General features: G+C 34.8%; 1 protein-coding gene across 13 annotated transcripts in view; it reads right to left on the bottom strand.

Annotated features, from left to right (window-relative positions):
• The window catches only part of NBEA (neurobeachin), a 671041-nt gene that overhangs the window by 381435 nt on the left and 268833 nt on the right, over window positions 1-20773 (bottom strand). For all 13 annotated transcript variants that reach the window (XM_070578754.1, XM_070578744.1, XM_070578745.1 and 10 more), the window contains one exon: window positions 3144-3271. In XM_070578754.1, coding sequence (XP_070434855.1) covers window positions 3144-3271 — 128 coding nt within the window. The remainder of the gene's footprint in view (window positions 1-3143; window positions 3272-20773) is intronic.

Below are 20773 nucleotides of genomic sequence, written 5' to 3'. Positions count from 1 at the left end.
TTGGCTTAAGGAACCTGAAGCAGAACTCAAAGAATGAGAATAATTTTGGAGAGACAAAAAAAGGAAAAAGATCCGGTGCACAAAGAAGAGTTGTACAAAAACAAGGAAATGTGATAATGAGTAACTCGTTTGAGTGTTTAAGGAATGTCTTCTATAGCAAGAGGATGGAGACTAGTTGAGTCTGAAAAGGAAGGTTAGGACTAAATTGTGAGAGATAACAAATGGTGAGGTTATACAGCAGAGGTTTCTAGATTTTTGGATGGTATGCACTGACAGAAATTTGGAGGACCACATCTTAAGTTTGTCAACTTTCTATTTTGCCAAGTGTTGGCATTTACAAAGCAAAACTCGGGGGCTGGCCCCATGGCACAGTGGTTAGGTTCGTGCACTCTCCTTTGGCGGCCCAGGGTTTTGCCAGTTCGGATCCTGGGTGCGGACATGACACCACTCATCTGGCAATGTTGAGGCGGCGTCCCACATGCCACAACTAGAAAGACCCACAACTAAAATATACAACTGTGTACTGGGGGGATTTGGGGAGAAAAAGCAATTAAAAAAAAATAAAAAGAAAAGAAGATTGGCAACAGTTGTTAGCTCAGCTACCATTCTTTAAAATAAATAAATAAATAAATAAAATAAAAAATGAAACTCAAAACTTAAAAATCTACCATTTGCTATGATCATTTTAACAAGAAACATCACCTTAACACAAAAAAAGCATATGAACGATACATCCATATAGTTTTAAAAATAAAAATATATTGAAATTCTTTGGAGGCGTAAAGTTACAAAATAAAATTGTATTCTGTCAGATGAACACAGAGTGAACTTTTAGTATATATAACTTGTTCCAATGTTTCCTTTTTGGCAGAGTCATTCTTTTAAAAATCCAAGAGGCATATTCTTAATCCTCTTTCAACTCAATTCAGAATATTTGAGGTAAACTTAGGGAAGCCCAAGAAAAATAGCTCTCAATTACCCAGACATTTCTCCTACCTTCTCTCTGCAGTGCTGAGATAAATAAGAGAGTCCAGATTTTGAGCCATGTAAAATTCCGGAAATGAGGCTACATACGTGGGGTCCTGACTGACCAACATAGAGTAGTTAAAAGTTATCTGATAGTAATTCCTTAGAACTTGTAGTTGTCACAGATTGTTACTTAGGAACCAGTAATGTGAGTCTTATAACTTAAAATAATTTCTTCTTTGCTTTGGTTGCTGGAAAACTTAGTGCTGAATTTGTGTCCCAGTTTTAACAACAGTACAGGACCCATTGCTAACATTACTACATTTCTAAAGGTATCTTGTGTTTATTTTAGCATGTCTTTGATGACTAGTTCTTCTGTAAATTTGTCAAATCATTTTAGGGAAGGATATACATAAACACAGAAAAAAATAAAAGAGTTTTAGGGAACAAGGAAACATTTAAGATTTAGTTTTTCAACAATGTTTATTGAATTTTTTCTTATTATAAAAGTAACACGTTACAGAGGGTCACTGCACTGACTATTCCCTCTAACTACAACACCCTTCCAGTAAGCCCTATGGCTACCCTCCTTTTGCTTTTGTTTGTTTGTTTGTTTTGAGGAAGATTAGCCCTGAGCTAACATCTGCTGCCAATCCTCCTCTTTTTGCTGAGGAAGACTGGCCCTGAGCTAACATTCGTGTCCATCTTCCTCCACTTTCTATGTGGGACGCCTATCACAGCGTGGCTTGACAAGTGGTGCCACGTCAGCACCTGGGATCTGAACCGGTGAACTCTGGGTTGTGGAAGTGGAATGTGCGAACTTAACCACTGCACCACCGGGCCGGCCCCTTTCCTCCTTTAAGTCTTTGCTCAAATGTAACTTTTACCATTGGCCTATTTAAAATTAATCACCCTCTTTAAAACTGCAACCTAACCCTGCCATTTCTATAATCCCATCCCTTGTGTTTTACTTATCCCTTCACATAGCATTTACCATCTTCTAACATTCAATATAATTAAATTATTTTTATGCTTAATGCTTATTTATGGTCTCTCCTTGCTAGAATATAAGCTCCACAAGGCAGGGACCTTTGTCTGTTATTTACTAATATGTTCAAAGTCTTTAAGATAGTCCTTGGCCTAGAGTAAGAAGTCAGTATTTTTAAAATAATGAGTAGCCCAGCACGTGTCACTGTGCTAAGAGCGTTACATACATTATGTAACTTAATCCTTGCAAGAACCCTGGGAAGGAGGTGTTATCACTGATGACATCTTATAGAAAGGAACTAAGCTCAAAATGGCTCAGTAACTCACAAAAGTCATAGAGCCAAGAAAGTAGTGGAACAAGGATTTAAACTCAGTTAGGGTATTAACTATCACCATCTTCCCTAATAGAAACAGATTGTGTGAAAGCAGTTGAGAGAATGATAGAACAGACAGGAAAACTCCTATAGTAAGAGGAAGTGAAAAGCGAAAATACATAAGGCTGCTAAATCCAAGGAATGGCACCTAAAGATATTATTCACTCATAGAATCATCTGTGTATTGATGACCCCTTTCTGAAGGCCCTGAATGTTTGTAAAACAAACTTCTTTTTAAAAAAAGGCTTCAGATAGCCATACTTTTCAAACCTACTCTTCTAATACAGGTGCTTAAATTAAACCTTCACAATAGTTAATTTTCTTTGCCTCTTCACTCCATTTAAGTCACTGTTGAGTAGAAGACAACAGCTTCATCAGTTCCCAGTTAAGAATTTACATTGTCTCAGTTAAGGATTCTCATATGACAAATGTCATGTGAATAAGAAAAGCCACTTAAAGAAGCATGGCTCTTAGAGTTGGAAGGAAATTTTAGAAATTGTTGCTTGGTAAAACACCCCATCTTAAGGAAGGATACACAACATCCATTTGATAGACTGGGATTATAAGAGCCAGAACCTCCCATTCCAACACTTTGTCAAAATTCTTCATTCTGTTATTAGCATTAACTGTGAAAACATATTGTTTTAAAAAAATGAATAAGGAGAAAGCATATATGAATATCTTATAAGAATCTGTGGAAGCAATGCTTTTATATTCTTTTGGCAATAAATATTCCTCCAGAAGCACAAATTATGCCATGATTAACAGATACATTATAGGAAACTAAAATAATTAGAATAGAGAGAGAAATCATACCTTCTATCAATAGCTCTTGTCCATGACTGCCAAGAAGTGTACGAGATAGGAATGGGGCAAAGTCTACAAAAATTTCACGAAGAAGAGGAGCAACTTTTTCTAAAGCTCTTTCAAGTTTTGCAGTGATGCTGTTGAAATTAAGACATAAAGACTAGTAAATATAATTCAGCATAAAAAGTCATATAAACTTTACTTCTAAATTAAAATCTTTAAAAATCATAAAAGCCCAGTCTAACCCACTGAGTAATAACAGCTGCCTGTAGAAGGGACACCTGCACAGTTTCATATCAATCATAAGGCTGCTCAAAGGACTGCAGCTAAATTAGAATGACCATGCTGTGCAAAGGAATTGGGATTCTGTGAACTGCAAGGGCCATGGACCCTGTAGCTCTGAGAGCTTCCAGAAAAGAAGTTCTCCTTTGTCTCCTTTGTCTCCCCTTCCATCCATCAAAGAAAACTGTTTCGAACATCTACTGCATGGATCACTGTGCCAGTTGCAAAGAATTAACTCTTGTTCTCAAGAGTTCCCTGAAAATTCCCTGAAAAGTTAAACAAATAAGGGAATAACTGGAAATCAGTGTAATACAGTTGAATTGCTTTGATTTCATAAGCCCACTTACTTTTATTTACCAATCTGTGCATTATTATTTATATTGTTCACTTTCAAATTTTAAGTTTTATGGCCTTACATAAGCACTGTTTGACATTCTTGAAAATACCTCGAGTAGTATATGTAAAAGAAAAAACATGGGTAAAGAAAATAATTCTGCTCAGGCAAATAAATAATTTGGTAACATCTAGCTATCTCTCTTAGAAGTAACGTCTTTGGAATAAAGACTGCTTGGACCAGAATGCTGGTTCTACCATATGCTACCTAGATGACCTTGGGACATTAGGCTTCCTATGTCTACAAAGCGAAGATGGTCATAGCACCTACCCGCTGAGGACTAAATGAGCCGAGGTCTGTAAAGTGCACAGAAAAGTACCTGGCACACAGTGAAAGATCAGTAACAGTAGCTCTTATAACCGCTACTTTGAATAAAACACACCTATATTTACTCTTACAAAATGTGACTCTGATATACTAAAAAAAACAAAATCAATATAATAACATTACAGTAGATGAGCACACATTCTTCTACACAGAAGACATGTACAGTAAGGAATTAAACAATGCTTCAAAGTAGCCACAACGCTAAGTAATATTTTTGTTACATATGAGGAAAACATAAATGAGAAAGAGGTAATTAATCACAGAATAATTTGTAATATATATTACTAATATTTTAAACTAAAGTACTGCATTTTTTAAGTGATTAAATAGGGATCAGGGAATAATGTAGGTTGCCTTCTTTCCTAACTTGGAACCATGATCTGAATCCTCTGTGTACAGGAAGCTTCACCCTTAGCACTTCTTTTTAACTCTGTCTCCTCTGATCTGGGTCAACAGCTTTAGAGAAAGGAGAACTCAGAGGAAACTCAGGTTTAGGCACCTCCACAAACACTTAAAAAGAATACTCTGGAGGAACAACTTTAGGCAAAAAACGGGACTTTGGTGGGGCTTCACATACTTGCTGAAGATAAGGTTTTTAATCTTCTCCCCTACTCTGCTATTCTGGAAGCAAGCACCTCTTTTAAGACAAGGATCTCAAACTTTAGTGTAGATCTGAATCACCTGTAAGGCTTGTTTAACCCCAGACTGCTAGAACCCCACCCCCAGAGTTTCTGATTCAGCATGTCTGGGTGCGCTGTGAGAATTTTCACTTCTAACAGATTTTCAGGTGGTCTGATACTGCTGAAACACACTTTGAGAGTAACTGTTTTAATATGAGTATCTACTACTAGTAAATTGTAATAAAACAGCTAGCAAAGGAAAGCCTACCTGAAGTCATAGAATAATCATAACTATAATAAGTTATCTCTGACTTTAGTGACTACAGACAGAAATTCTTTCTTGGATCTACTATTTCCTTCCTTCCTTCTAATCTCCAGGATCACGTCCCAAGACTCTTCCCAGCTAAGTTATTCCCTCTACTAAGGAGAGGTAAGTAAGAATGGTAAGAGCGCACCTAAGATGAGGAGAAAACCCCAGATATAATTATTATTGTTTCTGCACCTGAATTCTCCGTGAAGCATGAATATTTATTTTTACTCAAGATTAATTAGAGTGAAATTATTTTAGAAAAATTCTAGATTTATAGAGGTTCACATCCTAGCTATACTATTGGGTTGTAATACGTAATGTTGTTGTTAGTGCCATCGAGTTGATTCTGATTCCTAGCGACCCTATACACAGCAGAGCAGAACTCTGCCCGGTCTTTTCTGCACCATCCTTTCACCTTCCAGCACTATATCAGACAGTGCTCCCCTGCTATTCACAGGGTTTTCAAGGTCAGTTTTTCTGGAAGTAGGCGGCCAGATCCTTCCTAGACTGGAAGCTCCACTGAAACCTGTCCAACATGGGTGACCCTCCTGGTATTTGAAATACTGGTGGCATAGCTTTTAGCATCATAGCAACACATGGCCAGCACAGTATGACAACCAACAGACTGGTGGTGTGGTTCCCTGATCGGGAAACAAACTAAGGCTGTGGTCATGAAAGCCTGGAATCTTCACCACTAGACAGTCAGGGCTGGCTTGGAATATATATACTATTATCTAATTAAAGCCAATTTTTGCCCTAGTTTAAGACTTTTTTCCATATTTTACAGTTTTCTGTATGATTTAGAGGCTTCAGAATTGCAAAAATCCTGTTCTTTGTGATTCAGCTAAATATCAAATAGAAACTTCAGTTAATCAAAGACACTAGACACATGTGTATGTAAATACGTATTCACTACCTTGTCTTAAAGGTAATGGATAAAAACGGACGTTTCTCAGTGAATGAATTCACATAAGATTTTTGAAACTGTTTTCTTATAAAACCTAATAGTATATTAAATGATGCTCTTACATATCATTCTGCAATCATAATTTTAGTTTTCTAATAGGGGACAAATAATGCAACATTTTACTCAGTAAGGGATCAAAGGTTTTAAGCACAGAAAATCATTATCAAATAATACTGCCAGTATTCCTCCATTAAATAAGAACAAAATATTCTAAGTGGAAAAATTTCACCATCGCTTTTTTACAGTGAAGAAATGGACAGTTTTTTGTTATCGTTAATATTTACAGATTTCTCACAATGCATTTTGAAGGAGAGTAAACATTGTACAAAGTGTGTGATCTTCATCCTTACACAATTTAAATTCTCAAAGGAAATGATATGAACATAAACCTCAGCTTAACACCCTCCTCTATCACCTGGCAAATAAGCACCAATTACAAAAAAAAAGGGACAGATTGTGCCTATACTGTTATTTCAATTCTCATCTGAGAGAAACACGCAATGTAGAACTACTTTTTCTCAATTCCAAGGCATATATGAAAAATTTATTTAACATGTTAAAATAAAATTTAAAGAAAACACTTTTAACAAAGGAGAACTCCTTGGCCTTATGTCCTATAAAAATAAGTGAATCATTCTCTTCATTTTGAATAAAATTTTTATTTTAAAAATAGAAAATACATATAATTACCAGAAGAAAACAAGGTTCTTTGGCAAATTATTTTGTAAGAAAAATTAGCATATTTTACTTAATTTAGGGAAAAGACTAAGTAGTTATTCAGTTTTATTTGAAAGTTTATTTTCATTTACTCAAAAACCATTCATTTAGTCTAATCCATTTTGTGCACAGAAATAATACAAAGCTGCACAAGATGGGGAATTTGCTCTCTACAGTCTCAAGTGAGGCTTACAATCTTCACACTAGTAACTTCTCAATATTTGGTAAAATTCTTGGGCCCTAAATATAGAATTTGTCAACACTAGACCAAAATGCATTCTCTCAAGTTGCTCATTCCTCTCTCTCCACTCTATTTTTTTTCATTCCTTTCAGTCACAATAATGATGCTTATGATGCTATTTTGACTTTGGCTATTTCTCTTGATAGTAAGTACCAATTCTTTTAAAAAGAGAATTACTGATTTCCATGAAGGTAATTACTGCCGCAACTTGGGAAATTTATTGACCACTCTAACAAAATTACCAACTATAGGAAAACAAAACATTCAAAAGAAATAATAATGTTTTGGATGAAATTCTCTAACTTCAATGCCTAGATCAAAACAATATGAGTTAAAACACGAGAGTTTATTATTATAGTTTAAACAACACAATTATGCATTGGCTTTTACCTGTATTAAGGAAGGCTCTTTTACAGAGATTTACAGATTTTAAGAAATTCATATGAATAAAAATATAATTAATCCATTGGAGAAAAAAATATAAAAACTCATGTCTGCAATTATTATCAAATCTTACCAAATGTAACTGATGTCAAGACATATCCAAGGCCAAGATACTTATAAATACATGAATCAGCAGGAAAAAGTAAGATTTCTGTCTCTTGTTTTCTAAATAAATCTCCTTATAAGTAAGTTTCACAACAAAGTGTTGATTATTTTCAAATGTAACATGTTTTAGAATTCTAGATAAATGTAATTCTACTTTTATTTAGGACACTGCTTCCATTGTGAGTTCTATTTTAACAAACTCCCTTTTGTTTGTGCCACTTCACAAAATAACAATTTTTATTTCCTTTTTTTTTGCTTGAGGAAGATTAGCCCTGAGCTAACATCTGTGCCAATCTTGCTATACTTTATACGTGGGTCACTGCCACAGTATGGCTGATGAGTGCTGCAGGTCTGTGTCTGGGATCCAAACCCACCACAAACCCAGGCTGCTGAAGCAGAGAACGCCAAACTTAACCACTACACCAAGGGGTTAGCCCCACAATTTTTATTTACTTTTCATTTAAATTTTTTGTAATCTCCTAGGTCCTCAGCATAATGCCATAAATATAATAAATACTTAATAATTTAATTTGATAGATTAAAGTTCTTAAAGTTCTTGATTCATTTCTTAAGTCATGTAAAAAAGGGGTAGGTATAATAATAAAATCTAGAATCAAAATAAATAATTACATGTCCTTAAGCAATGTATCTAAAAGATACAGCTCAGATATAAAAGAAATTATTACACTAGTGAATTTCATATTAGATTTTAGTAATCAAATGCTCCAATGTAAATTAAGAAATATAGGCACAGGTAAGTGAACTGATTTGCTTAAGTAAACTTAGATGAAAAGAAAAGATTAGGAGAGTATCAAAGTTATCAAACCAAATATTGTAAAATTAAATTCTTAATCAGTTTGATATTATGACTAATAATTGACAAACATTGACTTTAAATATTTTGTCAAATTTTCACTAAACTTCTAATATGAACTATAACTTAACATACTAGCTAGCTGATGAGTAAATGCATCCTAAATCTCAGAATCTGTAGCATTGTGACCTACTGATAAACAGTTTTTTTAAACTAAACTTTTTAGAGTTGCAGCCACTAAGCAAAACATGAAGCTTGGGGCTGGCCCGGTGGCACAACGGTTAAGTGTGCACGTTCCACTTCGGCAGCCCGGGGTTCCCCGGTTTGGATCCTGGGTGCGGACATGGCACTGCTTGGCAAGCCATGCTGTGGCAGGCATCCCACATATAAAGTAGAGGAAGATGGACACGGATATTAGCTCAGGGCCAGTCTTCCTCAGCAAAAAGAGGAGGATTGGCAGCAGTTAGCTCAGGGCTAATCTTCCTCAAAAAAACAAAAACAAAAACAGACAAAAAAAATGAAGCTTAAAAAATTCTTGCTTATTTTATTTCCCATGATCTTTTAAGTTAGAAAGTTACAATTCTTCTTTATTCTTCCTTAACAGAATCATACACGTTTTCAAGTGTATGATGAAATTACAGAAGACTAAGAAACTGAGCATAAACAGAATTCTTTTGTATGCAAGCACTGTATCTTTTATATGGTAAGCTAAACTCCAAACACACATTTTTCAAGTTTCAAGAAACGTAATGCTGGATGTCTTTAGATAACTATAAAAGCTCATTTGAAGTGCATTTCTGGAAGTTAACTGGATTTTTCATATACAAAAAGAAAATTAAAGAAACTGAAATGGAAAAATTCCTCCTGTCTAGTCAAACAGTCACGCAAAATGATACATAAATTACTTTGAAATAAAAATATAAAGTCCAGAATATATGTCATTTAACTGAGACAAAACAACAAACCTAGTGATAAAAAGACTAAGGCTAATTATATTTTAAATAGGTGATATAAAAATTGAAATAATGAAACTTTTCCTACCAAATAACAAGTTTAATATATTATAAAAGAAATTTTAATGTAGTAGGGACTGTGGTGGATCACCAAGATCCCCCTTTAGGATACAGACCCTGACTTCCCGGAAAGTTGTCAGGAAAAATATTGGGTGATGGCTCACAGTTGGAGCCTTCCTCTGAAGGGACCTGTTTTACCCAAAGTGAAGTCTCCTCAGCAGCAGCAATGTGCATTCAAACACTAGTCCAGGAGGAGATAAAGTCCTAGCTCCCCTCCCTGAGCTGAGGACGTCTCTCAGGGCCATTCCCGTTTCAGAGCATTTATAAAATGCCCTATCTTTGAATTTGTTTCCTGTCGTAGCAGTCAGTTAGTGAGTGGTTTTAGTACAGTACTTGGTTCACATAATATTTTTGAACATACAAATTGTAAAACCATTAATTAGGAATCTGAACCTTTAACAAGAAATAGAGAATTTCCACTTAGGATGTAGAAAGCTGGAAAGGGTCACTCCCACACTAATCACAAGAAAAAGCCAGATAATCTAGAGAATTATAACACTGTTAGGACCCATCAGAGAGCTGAGGTTGCAAGGCAACAAATCAGCCTTGAAATCTGAAGAAAGACAGGAACCTCCAAGGAGACATGGGGGATGCAAGAACTTGCTTCCTTGGGGGCAGAGCACAGGAAGAAGAAACATTACTACCATATAAGCTGTTAAGAAGTCAGCTAACATCTTTAAAAAATTGCTGAAGTCCAAGTGTGAGTTAATGTGAGAGAATAAAACCTCCAGAGCTGCAGACACAAGGAGAGTTTGCAGTAATTTGCAGGCTCTTCTCCACAACACTCACCATTACTCATGAGAAAGAACAGGCAGCATAGAGGACTGAGAAACTTCCCTCACTGCTGGAGGCTAAGGGAGGGAAGCAGTAATTACTGGAGTAAAGACACAAAGCCCTGACCAGATTCTTCTTCCCTATAACCTCTATGGAACAAAAGCCTTATATATCTTAGAAAAGGACAGCAAACTCTGTCACTTCCAGTACAGGAGAGAGTCTATTGCAGCTGGAGAAAGGGAATAGAAAAAACTCTCTACTCCGAGGGAGGGGCAGGAATATATCCTTAGTCTGGATATTTAGAGATTTTCCAAGCACTTGAGAATGGGCAGGATTAGTGAAAAACCCTACTTCCAAGACCCAGGGCAGCTCCTGGCTAAAACCAAGTCTGAACCAGGACCACAGAAAACAATCCCAAACAGCAAGCCTGCAAACACCCAGTAAGAAATAACAGCAGAAGGGGCCACAGTAGACAGAACCTCTTTAAAGTGCAGGATCAAGGGAAAGCCTTAAGATAAGAGTAGCATAGGAACGTTGAGTAAAATGTTCTGACAAACCAGCCCCTAGATAAATATAAGGTAAAGGTACAGAAATTCAAAACGTGGTGTACTGAGAGTACCTAAAACAAGAAAACATAAACCTAGCTCAACTCCTGGGTAGAATGACTTAACCTCTAACATTAAAGGCCAAGTAGAAGAAGAGGCAGGCCCATTTCAAGCATAGATACTATGAATGTCAGTCACTACTGTCCTGTATACAATGTCCAGTTTTCAACCAAAAGGTATAAGACATACAAAAAAAAAAAAACAACATAGTCAGAATCACTAACCAATAAAATCAGAATCACAGATAAACTAGATGTTGGAACTACCAAACAATTTAAAGTAACTATGACTAATATGTTAAGAGTTAATTAATAGTTGAAAACATAGTCAATATGCACAAACAGATGGGGAATTTCAGCACAAAGTAAGAAACTGTAAAAAACAAACAAAGCTAGAAATGAAAAATACAGTAAAAGAGACAATAATGCCTTTAAAAGGCTTATCAATAGACTCAATAAAACAAAGGAAAGAATTAGTGAATTTGAAGATAGGCCAGTGAAAAAAGACACGTTGAAACAAAAAGAAAAAAAAGAATATATATAATGAGAGAATGATTGAGAGAGGGCAAGCACATTCAAGAGCTGTGGAACAGTATCTGATGGCCTTATAACAATGTGATAAGAACCCCAGAAGGAGAAATGAGGCATACTGAATCATGGCTACCCAAAGATGGCCAAACCATAATCACAGGAACCTATGACTAGGTTGTTCCATGGCAAAAGGGACTTTGCAAATGAAATTCAGGTTATGTACATTAACATAGGGAGATTATCCTGTAATGTGTAGATGGGTCCAATCTAATCATATGAGCCCTAAAAAGCAGAAAACTCTGGGTGGAGTCAGAGGTGTGGCAAAAGAGGGAGGCAAAAAAGATGTATCAGAAGGGCAAGTCAGAAAGATCCCAAGTATGAGAAGAATGTGATACATTGTCACTGGTTCTCAATGTAGGGGGCCATATTTAAGGACTGGAAAAAGGACTCTAGGACCTAAGGGCAGCCCTGGACCGACAGCTAGCAAAGAAGCAGGGCCATCAGTCTTGGAGTTGTGTGGAAGTGAATTCTGCCAACAACCTGAATGAACCTGGTTTACTTCCAAAGCCTCCAATAAGGAATACAGACCTTTGGGGGGACGGCCCCGCGGCCAGTGGTTAAGTTCACTCATTCCACTGCGGTGGCCCAGGGTTTCGCTGGTTCGGACCCTGGGCGCGGACATGGTACCGCTCATCGGGCCACATTGAGGCGGCATCCCACATGCCACAACTAGAAGGACCTGCAACTAAGATATATAACTATGCACCAGGGGAGATTTGGGGGAGATAAAGCAGAAAAAAAAAAGAATAAAAAATAAAAAAGATTGGCAACAGTTGTTAGCTCAGGTGCTAATCTTTAAAAAAAAAAAGGGAATACAGCCCTGCCAACACTGGGATTTTAGCCCAGTGTGAGCTGTACTGCATTTGTAACCTATAGACATATGACATAATAAATAGGCATTGTTCTAAGCTGCTAAATTTGTGGCAATTTATTATGGTAGCAATAGAAAACTAATACAAGCAGAGAGAGAATACAGGGCCAAAGAAATACATGAAGAGATAATGAATAAGAAATTTTCTAAAAATGATAAAGGTCATCAAACCATGGATGGATTCAAGAAGCCCAGAAAACAAGCAGAATTAAAGTTAATTAATTAATTAATAACCTAGATTTGTCATAATAAACCGTTTGAAACCCAAATATAAAGAAAAAACTTGAAGAGGGCTGTCAGAGAATAAAGACTCATTACATACAGAGGAAGAAAGGAAGAGTGACCTTCTCATTAAAAACTATGCAGGCCAGAAGACAATGGAATGAAATTTATTTAAAAAAAATGTTAGCCCATGATTCTATTCCTAGCTAAAAAAATATTTCAAAATTGAAGGTAAAATAAGAACTTTTTCAGAACAAAAAACCTGAGAGAATTCATATGATTAACTTGTGCTACAAGAACTTTTAAAGGAAGCTCTTGAAGTATAAGGAATATGGTACCTGTATAAACTTATATTTATATAAGCAAATTAAGAGTGTTGGAAATGATAAATGAAAATAAATATAGAATTAATTTATTCTTAATTGCTCTAAAAAAATGGACTGTCCAGAGCAAAAACATAGTGATGCACTGTTTCTTAATAAGACATATAAAAGTAAAACATATGACAATACTAACACAAAGGATGAGAAAAAGAGTAAATTTTATAAGAATCCTAATATTACACATGAAACAGTATAATACTATTAACAACTAATTGTGATCGTTTCATGATTTATATTGTAAAACGCAGGGCAACCGCTAAAGATGTTTTAAAGATAAACAGACATAAGGCAATCTTAGAGAGAAAATGAAATAGTAATAAATTACTCTGTTAACTCAAAGAAGGCATTGAAAGAGGGAAAAAAAGTAAAAGACAAATGGAAAACAATAGTTTTTAGGAAACAAGTAACAAGTTGATAGACATTAACCTAACCATATCAGTAATTATAATAAATGTAAATTATGTAGAAACATCAATTAAAGCACACATTGTCAAACTGAAAAGAAAAAAAAAAGCAGGGCACATTGATACACTGTCTAAGAAAACCTTGCTTTAAAAATAAAAATACAGATAAGGTTAAAGAAAAGGAAGGAAAAAGAATTATCATTAAAACCTAATATAAAGAAAGCCAGAGTAAGGAGTTAAAGAGGTTTGACTGTATGAGATATTAGAATTTACATTATACTTGACTAATTTTTTTATAACTTGAAAATTACAAGAAAATTAAATTTGCTTGTGATGTAATTAAGGAACAGAATGAATGGATCTGAGCTAATCCGGTTGAAAGCAATGATTTAAAAAAACTAAGCCATTTCAATGCTTATACTCAATCTAATATAGGAGGATAAACAAACTAGTTATATAAAAATAATTTGGATTTTCACTTCAGTAACAGCTGATCTTCCTGCTGAGAACAACTAAGATAGCTGGACAAAAACCAAAACAAAATAAAAACACCTCTTTGAGGGCAATGGAGAGTTAAGACAGGGACCCATTATTTGACCACAATCTTGAGAAACAAGAAATCCGAAAGGGTGATTTTGGCATTTGGATCACTTTTCTCAAATGCATATATTCTGGAAGAAGCAGTTCAATGACTTAGCAATTAAACAAAACTTTTACAAACTTACAGGGAGAAACTGAAGTTCAGTGCCCACCACAAAGGGGGAAGAGCTTAGAAAAACTCTCCTGCTTCACGTTGGGACTCTGTAGCACTACACCCTAGAGTAGTGGTGAATCACAAAAAGACTCGTCCTTTTACCTTGACAGCATTATGTCATCTGGGTTTGCCAGTACCTACTAGAAGGAAATGCATTTTTTTTGTAGAAAAAACACTACTTCGTACCTTCCTATTATCTTTACAATCTTTCATATACCAGGTTCTTCGCAATATAATAAAAACAAAAGACATTAAAGTAGATAAGATGACTGAATACCAAGAGAAACACAAAATCATAGAGATAGAAGCCAAATAATGAAACAAAAACTTTAAAGTATCTATATCTGATGTATTCATGAAAATTAAAGACAAGATGGACAACTGAAAGAGAAGATTAAACTATAAAAAAGTCAAATAGAAATTCCAATTCTTATAAAAAATCGAAATTAAGAACTCAGAAGATTAGAAACAGCTTAAAAAAGAATTAATAAAGTAGACTAAGGTTAAAAGAAAATGCTCAGAATAATGGAGAGAGAAAGAGAGAATACAGATAGATGAGAAATAAAGAAAATGTCTAATATATATGTAATTTAAGTCCCAGAAAAAGAATAGAATGGGTTAGAAGCAATCTTCAAAGAGGTAAAGGTTAAGAATTTTCCAGCCACTGATGAAACATCAACTTTCACATTTGAGAAGCTCTACTAATCCCAAGCTGGATAAATAAAAAAAAAAACTACAGAGCATGAATACATCATAGTAAAACTGCTAAACACCAAAGACAGAGAAAATCTTAAAAGCAGGCAGTAGGGAGGGGGGAAGGAGGAGCACAGAAATAGCAATAAGACCAAGACTGGAAGGTATCTTCTTTTAAAAAAAGGCAGAAAAGGAAAGAAAGCACAGAAAGAAACAAAAGCCAAAAGACAACTGAATAATATCTTCAAAGCACTGAAAGAAAATAACTGCTAACATAGAATCAACATTGGTTCAACTATCCTTCAAAAAACTAGAGGTGAATTTCAAAGATGTTTAGTCAAATAAGAACTGAGAATTCATGAGTGGCAGTTCTGCACTAAATGAAAAAGTAAGGGGTGTTCTTCAAGAAGAAGAAAAATGATACCAGATGGAAGTTAGGCATTCAGAAAGGAATGATGAGCAATAAAAAATTATAAGCATTTGGGTAAATCTAAACAGAGGCTGACCAATAAAATTGTAACTATACTCTCTTGGGGGGCTTAAAAGTTGCATGCACATACACACATTTACATGGATACATATGTACAAGTACGTTTGCAAAATTCGGGGTAAATGAAGTAAATTATACAAAGATCCATGCATTGTCTGGGAAGAGGACTTATCAAAAGTTAATGCTGCAGTCTGGAGGATGGTCACTTGAAACACTGTTTCTCAAACTATGTTCTCAGGACCAGCAGCATCAAGTTCACTGAGTATAATTGCTAATTTTATATGTTAACTTGACTGGACCACAGGGTACCCAGACATTTGATCAAATATTATTCTGGGTGTGTCTGTTAGGATGTTTCTGGATGAGATTAACACTTGAGTGGGATGGGTCTCATCCATTCAACTGAATACGTGAATAGAACAAAAAGGCTGAGTAAGAGAAAACTCCTGCCTGACAGTTGGAGCTGGGACAGTGGTCTTTTTTGGCCTTTGGACTCAGAAAGACACATCAGCTCTTCTTGGGTCTTGAGCCTGCCAATTTTCAGACTAGAACATACAGCATATGCTTTCCTGGTTGTCAGGCCTTTAGACTTGAACTGGAACTGCACGTTGGCTTTCTCTGTTTGCCAACAGCAGATCTTGGATTTTCTCACACTCTGAAGATCCACTGAATCAGAATTCTGGAGGTGGAACTCAGCAAGCTGTGTTTTAACAAGCCTTCCCTGTGACTCTGTTGCATGCTGATGTTCTCAAACATCACTATACTAAGGAAAAAATATTAATGTATAAACCTCAACCTAAGTTTCTTGTTATTTCTCACTGATGAATGTTTGCTTCTTTGACAATATTAATAAATTTGACTAAGCACTGTCAAGAATTGGAAAGAAGGCAAGCAGGCAGGCAGAAAGAAAGCAAACTCAAATAAAGAATATCAGGAGTAAAAAGGAGGGACTTCTTTCAGATTATATGAATGTTAAGAGAATAGCATAAACTACTTAATGCCAATAGAACCTACCAAAACTGACACAAGACAAAATAGAAGATATGGGGAGATCTGTAATAGAAATTTTAGTTTTAAAACTTCCCAAAAGAGGGGATCCAGGATCAAGTGTCTTTCCTTGTGAAGTCTATCAAATATTTGGGAAAAAACAAAAACAAACAAAATCACCAATCTTATAAAAACTCTTCAAGAGATAAAACAGATTTTACATCACAAAGAAATTAGATTTCTTCCAGGAATTCAAGGTTTGTTTAGCATTTAAAAAATAAGTCAATATAATAGACCATGTTAGCATAAAAAGGAGAAAAACCACAAGGTTATCTCAGTGTAGGCAAAAAAAAAAAAATCATAAGTTAAAATTCAATACACATAATGCTAGCAACTCTTGGTTAATTGTAAACACAAGAGAGTTCTTATATTTGATAAGAAGTATCTATAATAAATAGGCAAGAAACATAATTAATGATGAAACGTTCAAAGCTTTCCACCTGAGATGAAACAAAGAATGACTGTTCTAACCACATCTACAGAAAATTGCACTGGAGGGACTAGTTGGTACTATAAGTCAAGGAAAAAAAAAGGTGTTAAGGATCGTAATGGAGGATAAAACTGCCAATATTCACAGATGAAATGACTGTACATATAAATTTATTTAGAAAGAACTGTAAGTAGCTAAAGATTTCAGGATATTAGTTTAATATACTGAAATGGATTATATACACCAGCATGCAATTTAAAAAATGAAATTTATAAAAGAAATAATTTACTACACAGAAAAACATCAAATTCCATTTTTCACCTTGAAGGAGTAAGGTGGTCTAGAATTACCTCCCATACTAACAATGAGAAAATTGTACAAAATACAGAGAATAACTATTTTCAGACAAAACAGAAAGCACAGGATCATATATCCTGAGGAAAGAAAAACAAATGAGGTGAGTCCCATCATCATCCAGGTTTCCTGCAGGGAGATATTTCCCATATTATGGCAAATACAGAATCTGGCAACCTTTCTGAGTTGACGGGACCAGAACTGCAGTTCAGGGAGGCCAAGGTGAACAGATTTGGAGGACAGAGTACCCAAGAGGAAGGAGTTATAAAGAGAAACAATTCCAGTAATCTGAGTCTTTGACTGAATAAAATCTATGTATATTATGTCTGTAAGCTCCCAAGATTAGAACAGATCAACTTCTGAGGAAAGAACAATTACAACTATGAAGGAGCTCTAATGCAAACATCTACTATAGCTCACAGAGGACCAAGAACCATCTGCGTTTCCTCTGGCCATAAAGGAGAGACCTAATTAAACATACTGAGCATTCAGGAGAGATCCCAGCACACTTTCTAAGTATGGCAAAATTAGCCCAGAAATAAAGGCCATCTTAGTCTTGCCTTAAAAGATCTTAAAAATATGCCTCATGAGGAGGGATATCCTTTTGAACGAATTGTGCTAGAGCAACTGGACGTTCATAGGCAAAAATACAAACCTCAACGTAAGCCTCACACCTTATACAAAAATTAACTCAAAATGGATCACCGACTTAAAACTAAAACTATGAAACCACAAAACTTTATGGAAAACATGAGAAAATCTTCAGGACTTGGGGCTAGGTGAAGAATTCTTAGACATGACACCATGATAAGTTAGACTACAACAAAAATACAAAGTTTTCCTCTGTCGAAAACTCTATTAAAAGGATGAAACAAGTCTGGGAAAAAATACTTGCAAAACACATTTCTGAAAGAGGATTTGTACCTAGAATGTATCAAGAACTCTCAAAGCTCAAAAGTAAAAAAGCTACCCAATTACAAAGTGGGCAAAAGACATGAACAGATATTTCACTACAGAGAACATACTGATGGCAAATAAGCACATGAAAATATGTTCAAAATCGTCCAATAGGAAAAGCCAAATTAAGACCACCAATGAGATACCACTACATACCTTCCAGAATGGCTTTGAAAAACAAAGATGATGCCAAATGCTGGTGAAAATGAGAAACTCGACTACTCTTACAATGCTGGTGGGAGTTTTTATAAAACTAATTAGGTACTGCTCATATAAACCCAGTAATCTCACTCTTGGGCACTAATGCCGGGGAAATGAAAACTTATGTTCACATAAAAACAAATGTTCATTGCAGCTTTTTTTGTAATAACCCAGAGCTGGGAAAAACCTAAATGTCCTTTAGTGGGTGAACGGTTAAACAAACTGTCATACATCCATACCACGGAATACTACTCAAAAATACAAAGGGAACAACCTATTAATACATGCAACAACTTGGATGGATCTCACAGCATTACGAGCGAGAAAAAGTCAACCTCAAATGCACTTCTGGAACACATATGAGTCAAAGAAGAAATCATGGGGAAATTTAGGAAAAATATTGAATAAAAATTAAAACAATATAACTAAATTTGTAAAATACAGCTAACATAGTGCTTGGAGGAAAAGTCATGACTTTAAATGTTCAAATTGGAAGAGAAGAAAAACCTAATATCAAAGATCTAAGCAAGGGGTTAGCAGACATTTTCTGTAAAGGGTAAGATAGTAAATATTTTAAGCTTTTAGGCCCTACTATCTCTGTTGCAACTACTTAACTCTGTCATTGTAATGTGAAAGCAGTCAGAGGCAATATATAAACAAATGACATGACTATATTCAAATAAAAGTCTATTTACAAAAACTGGCAATGGCAGATTTGGCCCAGGGGCCATAGTTTATAGACTCCTGATCTAAATTTCCACCCTAAGAGTCTAGAAAGAGAAAAGCAAGTAAACCTGAAATAAATAAAAGGATATAATATGAGCAGAACTCAATGTAATAGAAAACAGAAAAAATTAATGAATCTAATAACTAATTTCTGGGGGAAAATATAAGATTGGAAAATTAATAGCTATTCTAATAATGATAAAATGAGAAAAGACATAAATGAACAAAATCAGGAATGAAAGAGGAAACATCATTATAGATATTGTAAATCTCTTTAATGATATTTTAAAATAAGAATTTTAAAAAAAGGATGAAAAACTTTATGGCAATAAATGCAACAACTTAGATAAAATGGCTGAATTCCTGGAAGTCACAAATAACCAAAACTGATGCAAAAAGAAGAGAAAATCTGAATAGTCACTTATCCATTAAAGAAATTGAATTTGTAATTTAAGACTTTCCCAGAAAGAAAATTCCAGGCGGAGATGGCCCCCTTGGTGAATTCTCAAACCTTTTAAGATTATGTAACACTAAAGCCACAAATGACATTTTACACATAGAAAATACAATCAAACTACAGATAGAACTATCAAGTCAGTTGAGAAAAGTCCAAACAAACTACTAAAATTAAGTGGACTGAGCAAAGTTGGGGTATATAAAGTTAATATACAAAGATCAATTGTCTTTCTACACACTATGAATACACAATTAAAATCTTCTTTCTTCTCAGCTGTATTGATATAACTGATACAAGCAATCACCAATTTGCTCTCTGCTAAGATAAATTTGCATTTTCTAGAATTTTATATAAGTGGAAACAAGTATTTCTTCTTTTTTGTTTGTCTTCTAACTCAAAAATTGGAAATTTAAAGTAAAAAATTTAATTTACCACAACTAGAAGGACCCACAACTAAAAACATACAACTATGTGCTGGGGGGAGTTGGGGATAAAAAAACAAAAAAGAAGATTGGCAAAAGATGTTAGCTCAGGTGCCAATCTTAAAAAAAAAATTAATTTAGAATATCATCAGACATTAAAAAATAAAAAAACAAAAATAAGTACAAGACTTCTACAATGAAAGCTACACTAAGTTGCTGAGAGAAATTCAAGATCTCAAAGAATGGAGTTATAGACAATGTTCACAGACTGGAAAACTCAATATTATGAAGATAGCTTCTCCTTAAATTTAATTAAAGATTCAACACAATCCTAATTAAAATTTCAGCAGGATTTTTTTCCCATAGAAATTGACAAGCCAATTATAAAATTTGTATAAAAATGCAAATAACCTAGAAAAGTCAAAGCAGTTGTAAAAAAGAACAGAGTTAGCAGACCTATACTACCTGATTTCAAGATTTACTATAAAGTTATGAAGTTACTAGAAAGTAATGAAGACAGTGAGGTATTGGCATAGGGACAGCCATATAGATCCTGGAACAGTATGAAGTCCAGAAATAGATACACATAGACGATCAATTGATTTTAAACCAATGTGGCAAGGTAATTCAATGGTGCTGAAACATTAATATACATATGAATAAAACCAAACTCCAACCTTTACCTCACCATACACACAAAAATTAAGTGAAAATGGATCACAAACCTAATCATAAAAGCTAAAACTATGAAACTTTCAGAAGAAAATATAGGAGAACATCTTCACAACTTTGGGATAGATAAAGATTTCTTAGGACATAAAGACATGAACCATAAAAGAAAAGATGTTCTGAAATAATGGACTTTATCAAAGTTAGAAACATCCTATTCTTAACACTTTTAAACAAAATGAAAATACAAGCCACAGAATGGCAAAAAAAAAATTGCAATGCATATATCTGGCAAA

This window comes from Equus przewalskii, chromosome 16 (genome assembly GCF_037783145.1).
Source record: "Equus przewalskii isolate Varuska chromosome 16, EquPr2, whole genome shotgun sequence".
Taxonomy (NCBI): domain Eukaryota; kingdom Metazoa; phylum Chordata; class Mammalia; order Perissodactyla; family Equidae; genus Equus; species Equus przewalskii.
The sequence above is the reverse complement of the archived record's forward strand: the minus strand, read 5'-3'. Positions and strand labels throughout refer to the sequence as shown.